At 38.3% G+C, this 12,265-nt stretch overlaps 2 protein-coding genes across 3 annotated transcripts in view; both read right to left on the reverse strand.

The window, feature by feature from the left end:
• Positions 1-12,265, reverse strand: part of LOC306902470 (acid-sensing ion channel 1B) — a gene marked incomplete at its 5' end in the record, with an annotated part of 145,709 nt that overhangs the window by 102,875 nt on the left and 30,569 nt on the right. The gene's annotated exons all lie outside the window — the stretch shown is intronic.
• Positions 2,888-9,261, reverse strand: LOC306902499 (uncharacterized protein). Its single transcript, XM_079471110.1, has 5 exons — positions 8,732-9,261; positions 7,031-7,333; positions 6,381-6,707; positions 5,927-6,052; positions 2,888-4,209 (listed from the first exon to the last, which is right to left on the reverse strand). Exons 1-5 carry the CDS (start codon positions 8,799-8,801, stop codon positions 4,124-4,126), a joined length of 912 nt encoding a protein of 303 aa, XP_079327236.1. The 5' UTR covers positions 8,802-9,261; the 3' UTR covers positions 2,888-4,123.

Raw genomic sequence — 12,265 nt, forward strand, 5'->3', positions numbered from 1 at the left:
TTTGATCTTGAGATTTGAGTCTGGTTTGTGATCAGATTGTTCATCATGCAGCTGTAAGAAACCTCAGGACACTCCACATAGAGATGAAGAGAGATGTTGAGATCAGACACACTGATGCTGGACAATAAACTCTTTCCTTTGTACCAGGAGAGACTCACATCATGTGACACATTCATCACTGAACACAACAACACACATCTTGACACTGAAGATGAGTTTTGTGCACAGCAACTAGTGACGACAGGAACGGACGGACGAGCTGAAAATAACAATTTCAAAAGAAACATAAAATCACTTCCAAATATTCATTTAGATTTGGTAGAGTGGTAGATATGAAGCAGTGTCTTTAAAAAATAATGGAAAACAGAACTAACATTGCACGGTTTATAGGTTAAACTAAATAACTGCATTAAATGAATATAGGTATATTGTATCTTAAACATGTAGCATTTACATTGCTTGTATTAGATCAATTAATAATAAAGTATTATATTAGGACAACAATATATTCTCAAATATGTAATAGGAAATATCTCACCATAGACAGTAACGTTAAATGTGTACGAGGTCTTCTGTTTGCTGAAGATGGTGACGTGATAAAGTCCAGAGTGTTGAGTCGTGATGTTTGTGATGGTGAGAGATCCAGTCTGATCGTCCACCTGCAGTCTGTCTCTGAACATCCCATCATGAACATCATCATATACTGACACACTATTGGCTTCCATGTCGATTTTTGCTATGAGAGGCTCTTGAGAGCCAAACTTCCACAGTATCAGATCATCTCTCTGTATGTCAGTATGAGTGTGTAGAGTAACAGAATCTCCCTCCATCACTGACACCGACTTCACTTCATCACCAAACACACCTGAAGAAAGTGTTGAGAAGTCAATTCTCATCCAAATAACAGAAAATAGGAATTCAGGATCAGTTAGGATTCACACAGCTTCCCACTTGTTTGGATTAGGTTAAGGTCGGTTTGCTTCGCAAAAAACAACATGATGTTGTTCAATAAACCCATCCTCTTTCACAGTACATAAAGAATGCAAGTAAGTACATTAACATAAGTTAACGGTGTTATTTATACTAAAAGTGTAGTATACTGTCATCTTAACACGTGCTTGACCGGTCAACTGAACATTGTTTCTATAATATTGGACATATTGTTGAGTTTACTTCACATAAATAAGTGAATTCAACACGACTGGTTGAGGGGATTTTCACTTCCCAGCATGCCTAGCTGGCTTTGAGGCTGGTTTGTGCTGGTTTAAGTTGGTCATGGGCTGGTTTAAACTGCTCAAACCAGTATCGAAACATATCTAAACCAGAGTATGATGTTTTATTCAAGGGAGAAGACTGTATTTAGGCAGTACATTTCTACATCTAGCGTTATTTTAAGTGTTTAAAATAGAGAACATATTTGCGTGGATCCACTCGACACTTCTTCATGATAATCCAACAAATCTTTTTCTGAGAGAAAGCTGTTTTAAACCCAATTCATTGAGGCTTTAGCTGAAGTTCAGTCTGTTAAGAATCTTAGTTTCAAATATCTTCCCATGAAATACCTTTATGAATAATTGTTTAATAATCCAATGCACTACATCATGATAATACATTACAGAGCCAAATCTAAAGAATATTTCCTTTTCACGTCTCATCTGAGAATATACTGTAATCTGTACAAACTTCTACCATAAACCATAAAAATAAAGATGAGTTTGTGTAACTTACCTCCCCGACAGCAGAAGCACAGTGACAGAAAAACAAACCTGAAAAACATCTTTAACAGTTCAGCTGTCTGAACAAGTGTCACTTTATATTATGAAGCTATAAGCTCAATGTCTACAGTAAAGTCGTGTGCTGGTCGTGTTAAGCTGTTTGACTTCCGTTAGATTTAGCCACAGAATGAGACCACCTCCATCCACTCGACACATGCCCTTCTCATATAGACCCAGAAGAAATCATAATTTTATCACTGAATCTGTTTATTCAGGGTTCTGCATGAAGTTCACATGAAGGTCGGTGAAGAGCCTCCTATGGCAAGAATTCAAGATACAGTAGAAACTGAAGGGAATAAATACACAAACTAACTTCAGGGCTCTTATTTCTTGTTTGAACATCCTCATCTTGTTTCTTTGTGTCTCATCTCAACCCCCTGAGGATGTGAAGGATACCGGCGTGTATCCTCGCTTTGTGGAGGTCAACAATTTTCATGCATGTAAGATGGACACAAGTTTAAATAAAGTAAAATATTATCACAGAAATGAAAAATGTTAATAAATAACTAAGACTGTGGCTTTGACCTCAAATGAAGGTTCAAATACTTTAAACACAGTATTTCACTAAATGCACATGACACTCTGGCAGCTTCATTTCTGGGTTCAGTGGAAAGAATTGTGGTTTTGTTCTGCAGGTGAACATGAGATGTGTGTTGATCTATTAGTGGCTGTTTGTGGTTAATGACCATGTGTGTATGTCAGAGGTCTGAAGAGTGACGTGTGTGTTTGTGTAATTAACGTGTGGTTCTTTTGCCGTCTTTATATTATCTTTAACTCCACACAAAACAGCTTTAATAAAATATTGAATGCGACAGTGTTAATGTTTCAATATCCAATATAAGATTGCTTTAAATCAAACAGTGATTCTATCAGCTCACACTGTATGAATGATATATTTATCAAACACACACTGATCAAATTTACCTAATAATGAAGTCATTTAAAGAGCTTCTGCCAAACGCATATAAATACAAATGTAATGCTTTGCTTTGGCAAGAAATGCATATTTAACGACATATCCGATAAAAAAGTATAAATAAGAGTTATTCACTTATAAGTCACAATATTCTTGTCGTCTTAACATGTTGACAGCGGTTTAGCAGACTCTCCATTAGATTAGATTAAACTTTATTGTCATTACACATATACAAGTACAGTGTAACGAAATGTAGTACAGATGTGTCAAATCTTTAGAACATCACAATAATGGGAATTTTCTTTAGTACTTAAAGCACCTCATTGTGTCCAAATATATGAACAACAGCATTAAAATATACAGCATTAAACTGACTTCACAATGTGATCAGTGAATTAATGTAATGAGCTTGTGAGCCATCTGGAGTCCAAAACTCCAATTTGTAACCTACTTTAAAATAAGACAAATGAAGGCAATAAAGGTATATATATTGTATATATTTCTGAGTAAGTTCATTAAAAGTCAAGTGCTTTAAAGGCGTCATGCGGTTTACACTTATCAATTGATAGTGGTTGTGGCTTGGAACATTGTCAAGTGGCAGATGCCAAGCCACACCCATAGCAACCAAACAGGTTAGCCTAGCAACCATTTAGCTTGCTAACATGCTAATCGTGTTAACATCATGTTAGTAACATAACGATCATGTCGTCATCATCATGCCATCCCCCCCAAGATAATCTTTGTGATTTTACATTGAACTTATTAGAGCCCTGCATCAAATCTAGGCCCTAGCCCGAGAAGCACGGGTTGTAACCCGGCCCTTAACCGGCAGCTTATCAAAAAGTTTGGCCCAAGTCCTGCCCAAAGCCAGACTTTTCTTTGCTCCACCGACAAGCTCCCGCAGCTGTATACAACATAATTATAATGACGATTAATATATTTATTTAGGGTTTAGTGTTGGGTATTTATCCCCCTCAAACTCCGAACCAGGAAGGCCAGAACATCTGAGCACACATCATGTAGCCCATGGTATGCGCGGAGAGTGGCAACAATGTTAGCCCTCCGATTGTTTACCCAGATAATGTTCTTCATTACCGATGATTCAAAGCCTAAGAATGAGACTGATTGCTTTTCCTACTCTTTTCATATATTGTCTCCAGCTCAGAATCTTCTTTTCCTTTGAGCTGCTCTCCTTGAGACCTGCTCTTGGATTTTACCCTCACGTCATTCTCTTCATCTTTACCTGAGCTCTTGACCCCAGGCAATGCCTCCAGACCCTTGCTTCTCATTTCCATCCCATCTCTCAGGTAATATGTCATAAATTAAGACAAAGCTCATTATAGTTAACCAATACATTAGAGCCACTCTTACATTCTCAACAGCACACATACATACATGTTTTAACTTATTGATGTGTGTGATGTTGATCATGTTACACTGGAGGCACATCCCCATTACTGCCGGCTCTATTCCTCAAAGGCACACTTGTCACCTTTGACTCTTCTACTGCTCTGGCATCTGAAAGAAAAACAGACAACAAATAATTCTGTTTAAATCTGCAGAATTCAGAAAAACGTTTTTAAATGTGTTAAAGTGGCCTTTGTTTTTTGGTTGTTAAACAATGAACGTTTACAATCCTGATAGCTCTGTAAAAGGTATTAAACAGCTGAGTTGGTTCTGCTCATCATGTAACAAAAGGGAAGAGTCAGAAATCATTGTAATGGAGTAGATTTGTTTATAGCATTATAAATTAAAACTCAATAAAAGAGCTTGTGATAATACATTCTGTCGTTGAATTTTGTGTGTATTAATATCACTTTTCATAATTTTCCCAAAACATACTTTTCTGTTCACTCTTGTAAATAAAGTTTTCGTTTCATTTTATACATCAAAAATCAACACAATTATCCCAAAGGATCGTGGATTGTCTTATGGCAGCTTCAAGTTTGAGTTTGCTCATGCAATTTCAGTTAAACGGATTCAAAAAATGTCACGTGATTTCCGGTACATAGTGAGCATCGATGTTCCCTGACCTTTGTGGTGCATTGTGGTCATTTTTATGGATTGAACGTTATCAGTGCACATGAAGAATTTTGCGAATGAGACAGCCCTTAAAATGGCAGACTCTCTGATCAGTGCCTTGACTGCTGAACAATAGGGTTGGGTATCGCTATTTTTCTGATACCGTTGCCAAATAAAAACTTTTCAAATGGTTCTGGTGACTAAACTGACACTTTTAAAGAAGAGCCAGAAAACACTGGTGGATGACATTTAAGAACAAGATATTCAATCAAAAACACAACAAAAATCACAATTAAAGTTTTAAGTGAATGTGAATGAGCATGGACACTAACATTTTACTATACAGTTTCACTTGTTTACCCTCCAGCCAGAAATAAATGCTCACAATAGTTGTAGTAAATATGGGCAGAAAATGTGTTGAATATATCAACATATAAAGTCCATTTACAGATATCCTTCTAGGCTACATTATATGTGCAATATTTTAAAAACAGACAGTACGTAAAATGAATATGTCAGAGTAAAAAGCTTGACAGATGATGTTTTTTTGCTTGTCAGATGTGCTACTGTGTTAAGAACGAGCTCCACGGCAAGCAGCATGCGCTTTATTGATTTTAAATGAGCGCAACAGTTGAATTGTGATGGATTTGCATTAAAGACGCGTTATATGCGTGTCGAATCAACGTTAGTTTCACTTTAACATCAACCGCTGCATAAGGCAAGTTTTAAAGACAGCACCCTGTGATGAACGCTGAACGTGCTGAGATGGAAGAAAAGAGATTGCACACTAAATATAAGATGTGTTGGATTTGTATTATCAGAGTTTCGTTCACGTGAGGGCAAGTGTCTCAATCAACGGATCCGTCAGCATTTAAGTGGAAATCTGTGTTTATATTCGGTCCAGTAACTGGATATGTAGGTGGGTTTCGGTACCCAAATCTACTGAACCAGGGAGCTGATTGAAACACCCTTTACTTTAACACACTATTAATAACACATTGGCTTTAAAACATTAACAATGGAGCAATTCTGCAATTAATTGAAAGCACTAGTATAAATGTGAAGCTTTTTCGGTATAAATCAATATAATGCTGTTTGATATCTAATAACACAAAATGCACAAAACAATTGAACCCTGAACATTCAATCTCCACCGCAGCACAATAAAGAAGACGATTTGACTCTTGTTGTATCAGCTAGACATGATTCTTACCTTGATGTCTCATTGTGCAGTGACTGTAGATCAAACCAACAAGACCAACAAACACACCCAGGAGTAGAAGAACAACACATATTACTGCTTTCACACCTGAAGACAGACTTGAGGAGGATCCACCACCTTCATCATTGAATCAGACAGGGAGACAGTTATTAATATGAATAATAATGAGTTAATCAGTCTGATCATAAACATTCGTAACCATCATCAGATATGATTAAAACACTCAATGTTTATATGATCTACAAATTAATCAAAAAGTAAGAAAAAATATTAAAATGTATATGGGATATAATAACTGAATGAAAAAAGCTGTGTAATTCTTTCAATGTTAAATAGTTAATAAACAAGCGCTTGTAAGAGCTCTGACTGAGATAAAGAATCAACTGATCAACTGCATCTAAATGGAGATGAAAAGATGTTTATTATACTGAAATGATCTGCTCACCTGAGCCAGTGAAGCTGAATGTCATGTGTATAGTGTACATGTTGTTGCTGCCGATGGTGACATCTGCTTCATACTGTCCAGAGTCTTCATTCTTCATGTCTGTGATGTTGAGATCTCCAGTCTGATCATCCAGCATCAGTCTGCCTCTGAATCCATTAAAACTTTCATTTTTTGAGATCTTTCCATTCTCTGTAATGACTTCAGCTACAGGAGAGTTGTTGCGTCTGATCTTCCAGTGTATCTTGTCATTTCTCTGTTCATCAGTAACATCAATGTGTAGAGAGACAGAATCTCTCTCTTTCACTATCTTCACTTTAGGAGACAAACCTGAAGAACAAACAGAAAGAGGAAAAGAGAAAAGAGTGAAACTACAAGAACAGACACATTCACACATGTGACACATCCAGTATTAACAGAGTCTCAGGTGATTCAGACACAAGCATCTGTAGAGATGTTTCACTAATAACAGTGAAGGATCTCAACAAGTGTCATCTAAACCAAAGATAATAGATACTGACAAGATGCACCGCTGCCATTACAATGAATGAGGAGGGATTGCAACACTCAATATGGCCGCTGTGAGAGTAAAAACAGCTCATTGTCAATCGATAAAGAAAAATGATTATTAAAGTAAAGCTTGTGATACTCACTGACACTGAATAACTTTCTGATGTACATGGAATTGAAGATCTCTTGTTCATATTCTCCAGTGTGTTCAGATGTGATGTGTGTGATGGTGAGATCAAGAGTCTGAGGATTCATCTTCAGTCTGTCAGTAAATCTCTTATCAGGGTCATAAACTGGATCACTGCTGATCTCTTTGTTGATTATCGCTATGAGATCGAATTTAAATATCCACACTATGAAATCATCAGTCTGTAGTTCAGATGTAAGACCAGTGTGTAGAGTAACAGAACCTCCATCATTCACTGACACTCTCTCACCAAACACACCTGAAGAACACAGAAGCGGTCAGAGATCAGACACACATGAAGAACACAGAAGCGGTCAGAGATCAGACACACATGAAGAACACAGAAGCGGTCAGAGATCAGACACACCTGAAGAACACAGAAGCGGTCAGAGATCAGACACACCTGAAGAACACAGAAGCGGTCAGAGATCAGACACACATGAAGAACACAGAAGCGGTCAGAGATCAGACACACCTGAAGAACACAGAAGCAGTCAGAGATCAGACACACCTGAAGAACACAGAAGCGGTCAGAGATCAGACACACCTGAAGAACGCAGAAGCGGTCAGAGATCAGACACACCTGAAGAACACAGAAGCGGTCAGAGATCAGACACACCTGAAGAACACAGAAGCAGTCAGAGATCAGACACACATGAAGAACACAGAAGCGGTCAGAGATCAGACACACCTGAAGAACACAGAAGCGGTCAGAGATCAGACACACATGAAGAACTCAGAAGCGGTCAGAGATCAGACACACATGAAGAACGCATAAGCGGTCAGAGATCAGACACACCTGAAGAACGCAGAAGCGGTCAGAGATCAGACACACATGAAGAACGCAGAAGCGGTCAGAGATCAGACACACCTGAAGAACGCAGAAGCGGTCAGAGATCAGACACACCTGAAGAACGCAGAAGCGGTCAGAGATCAGACACACATGAAGAACACAGAAGCGGTCAAAGATCAGACACACATGAAGAACGCAGAAGCGGTCAGAGATCAGACACACATGAAGAACGCAGAAGCGGTCAGAGATCAGACACACATGAAGTACACAGAAGCGGTCAGAGATCAGACACACATGAAGAACGCAGAAGCGGTCAGAGATCAGACACACATGAAGAACGCAGAAGCGGTCAGAGATCAGACACACATGAAGAACGCAGAAGCGGTCAGAGATCAGACACACCTGAAGAACACAGAAGCGGTCAGAGATCAGACACACATGAAGAACACAGAAGCGGTCAGAGATCAGACACACCCGAAGTACACAGAAGCGGTCAGAGATCAGACACCGTCTGTAAACACTTGACCAGTAATCATGTTTTCTGAGCCCCAAAACCCTCAAAGTTTTTTCAGCAGTTCACTTTGACTATAATAGACCAGCGCACATAAGGTTAAAGCCCACAGTCTGATCAATGGCTCTATAATATTTCTTTTGGCAGTAATCAGACGAGATCAGATGCTGTAACGGCGGACTTCACATTCACACCGGCGCGTTTCATTCGCCTTCGTCCATTTCTTACACAAAGCAGGAAGACTTATCTCTTATTTCTCAACGGACTTCGTGCGTCTTTTACAGCGAATAGGCCTACGTGAAACTTAAGAGCCGCAAAGCGAGTGTTGTGTTAAAGTGAAGAAATGAACTTACCGCTGATGAATAAAGACACAATGAAGAGTAAAGAGATTTTCTTCATGTTGTTGTAGATGTTTAAGTCCATAAAGATGATGATGAAGGGCTGAGAGTTTGACCGTTAACTAGTGACGCAATGAGTCTGATGTATGAAGGTAGAATAGTAGCAAAACTCGAGAGCACGTAGATGTGAATTTGAGACCTTGTACAATAAATATTTGCACTTGTATGCTACAATTTACACTCACAGCTTCGATGTGAAAACCTGTAAATTAAAAATCTGAAGTTGAACGCTGAGATTTGCACTCGCAGACAATAGTCACAAACCTGTATTCTGAATTTGAAGCTGCAGACAAGTAGTCACAAATGTGTAAAATGACAGACACAAACTTGAAATACATATTTGCATTTCTTCTTACATTCACATTCGCAGAACAACCTCAAATAGGCACTTGCAACTTCTCAAGTCTGTCACTGCAAGTTCAAATTTCGCGCTTCGACTTTTGCTACTCTTATCGCGATATATCAGTTGCAAAACTGATTTGTGCACTTGAAACTCAGTAGCAGCGAGGGGCGGGAGAGGCGGGTGCGGGTGGCTGCAATGGAGTCGTTTTATTGGTCGGCACCTAGCCAATGAAATCGGGCTTCTTTTCTACGCGATGACGTCACGACACCCGCAGCCTCGCATTCGCGACACTTTGGTTGTCATCGCGATGGCGGGATATAACGATCCGAGGGTAAGTTTTTCTTTTTATACAATATTTGTTATTCAAATTATTACATACATCACATATAACATACCGTGTAAATACAGTTGGCATTGTGTGAGATGTCTTTATGACAACTTGACATAAACCAATACATCATAACCTGTCAGTGTCTTTGTCATAATCCTCTTCAACACCAGGATGATCAGAAGCATCACATTCATCAAGCACTACATCTTATCCTTTAATATTTCACTATACCAAACTCTTTCCACTTTATCTTTCTGAATCCCCATCTGCTTCATCCACTCATATTTTGAATCTCACATGTTACTGGCCGATGATCACAACTCATGTTCATGTACCATCCACGTACACTGAGCCGCTAATATTCCTGACACTGTTGTGAGGTCAATGCAAGATGTGCTTCCTCTTACTATATCCATCCAACTAATGAGTGCCCTTCCATCTATTCTTCTCTTATCGGCCCATTTTTACTACCCCGCCATAGTCCATTATGTGCATTAAAGTCCCCACACATTATAACTTTACCTGATGCATCTCCCATCACTTCTTTCAAAACATTATTACTTCATTCTTTACAAGGACTATAAAATTCATTTACCCGCATTATTTCTATAGTTCTGTAATCTATATCATTAGACTCGTGTATTCTTTTATATACAATGTTTTCTTGAATAAATGTTTCACACCCAACTCTACAATTCTCTCTGTCTTTCCTTTCCACTACATACCCGCTGATCTTAAAATCTAAGGATGCGTTTGGCCATGTTTCTTGAATACAAATATCTGGTGCTCTTTCGATCTCTTTAACAAAATGATTTGAAAATTCTTGTCCATTTGCTATAAGGCTCATTGCGTTCCAATGTAGTAATAGGAAAGACATCACATCATTACATGTTCTCGGTCTCACATTAGCTCTTTTTCATTTTAAACGTGTTATTTTAAGCCAGACATCACCTCCGTCAATGAGTTGGATCACTGTAGCTGACTTTATTTCCAGTTAAACTTAAAACAATTATCTTCAACCAATTATTCCTAATATCACAACCCGAAGGAAGCGACTGTGTTCTTCCACAACCATGTTGCATGTTTGATGCTTGGTCGCTCTAAATAATAACAGTGAAAGAAGTCCTCACTTTTGCACATATGACACGGGGTAGGCCGCTCTAGAAAGCCCTTCTTAAAAGTGATGGGGTTGCCAGATCTTCACAGACAAAATAGGCAAATTAAGACTAGACGAAAATAAATCTTAAAATGCAAATTGATTTTATTTACATTTTATAAAACCAAAAAATCAGTACTGAGCATTCATGAAGACATAAGTGCCGTGGCTTTTTGATCGAAGACGAAGTATAAAATTGCTTATTTACAACGAACAAAGTGCTCTGTGTGATGCAGCCCTCTGAGCATTAACACAATACGGTTGTGTATCAGCGGTTTAGTTTAAACTGACGGACAAAACTCATCTTTAACAGGAAAATGTGTCGCTATGGTTACCAGTTTGTCCATCATCACAAATGCAGGAATGTGTTCACTGTGTGTACATCACTAAAGTCATTCACTCATTTATAACTAGTATAATCTCCACCTCTGCACTACAGATGTACATATAACATATCTAGGAATGCTGGATCCTTCGGCCTTCATTCTCTGGTTGGCAACATTAATGCATAAATGTATAAAAAATAGGTTATATGCTCACCAAAGAAGTAATAGATTATATTCGGTAATACACAGTTCAAAGTTATCATATTGTTGTAAACTTCTTCATTGTTGTGTATGATGGTTGGTTTATGTCGTGTTTGTCCCGCCTCTCCTCCACTGTGGTGAATTTTATCTCAACAGCAAACACAGATACTTTTTTAACTTGTGGATTTCCTGGTATCTCCGATCCTCAAAGGCTCATTTGTCTCCATTTCCACTTCTCCTGTATCGGACTCTGTAAGAAACACAAAAACGAAAACACCAGTTTGAAACTTTCCTGAAGCTTTAAAGTACAAACTAAGTGAAAGTAATTTAAATTGAGGATGACAACTGTGTGTATCGGAGACCATAATTGTCCACTTCACATCACTTCACAAACTCTAAATACACCAAGGGATGTTAATACTTTGAATAATATTGAAAATACGCATATCATTTTCTGGAATTAAAACAAAATAAAAGAGCTAATAACTAATAATAATAATTCTCTAGTAGTTATATTGTGTGTATTAATGACACTTTCTCATTTTTACTGTTCACTCTTGTTAATCAACAGATGAATAAAGTTTTCTGAGCTTCTGTGTGGCGTTTCTCAAATATGCCCTCGCTCATGCTTTTCCCCATTCAAATCTGTCAGCACATCCTACTATTGCTCATAAATGTGTGTTATTGTTCAGAATAACTTCAGATCAGATTCAATGCGGCCTGCTCTTGTGTTTGATTCTAAGGGAACACAAACTGATTCAAGACTGAATGCACTAGAAGTAAAAATTATGAAAACATCTGCTACACATGCGTAAAGGTGTCTCTCAAATATAATGAGACACTATCAGTGCTTTTCAACCCTCGTAATCCAACTGTTCTAAGCATGGTGTGTAAGCCTGGTTCAACACGGCACGATTTGCTATTATTTCGGGTGCCATAAGTCCATAAGTTTACCGGGAGTCTCCCGTTTGTTTGGAAACTCTCGTAACATTTGAGACCCGCTATCGCAGTGATCTTCTGTCCGGTTCGCGATCACGGGTCTCAAATGCTGACAGGTACGGTCATATATCTTTAAACAGCATACAACTATAGGCTATACAAACTATACACAAAGCCTTACCATCACATCCGG

Source organism: Barbatula barbatula (assembly GCF_947034865.1).
Source record: "Barbatula barbatula genome assembly, chromosome: 13".
Classification (NCBI taxonomy): Eukaryota; Metazoa; Chordata; class Actinopteri; order Cypriniformes; family Nemacheilidae; genus Barbatula; species Barbatula barbatula.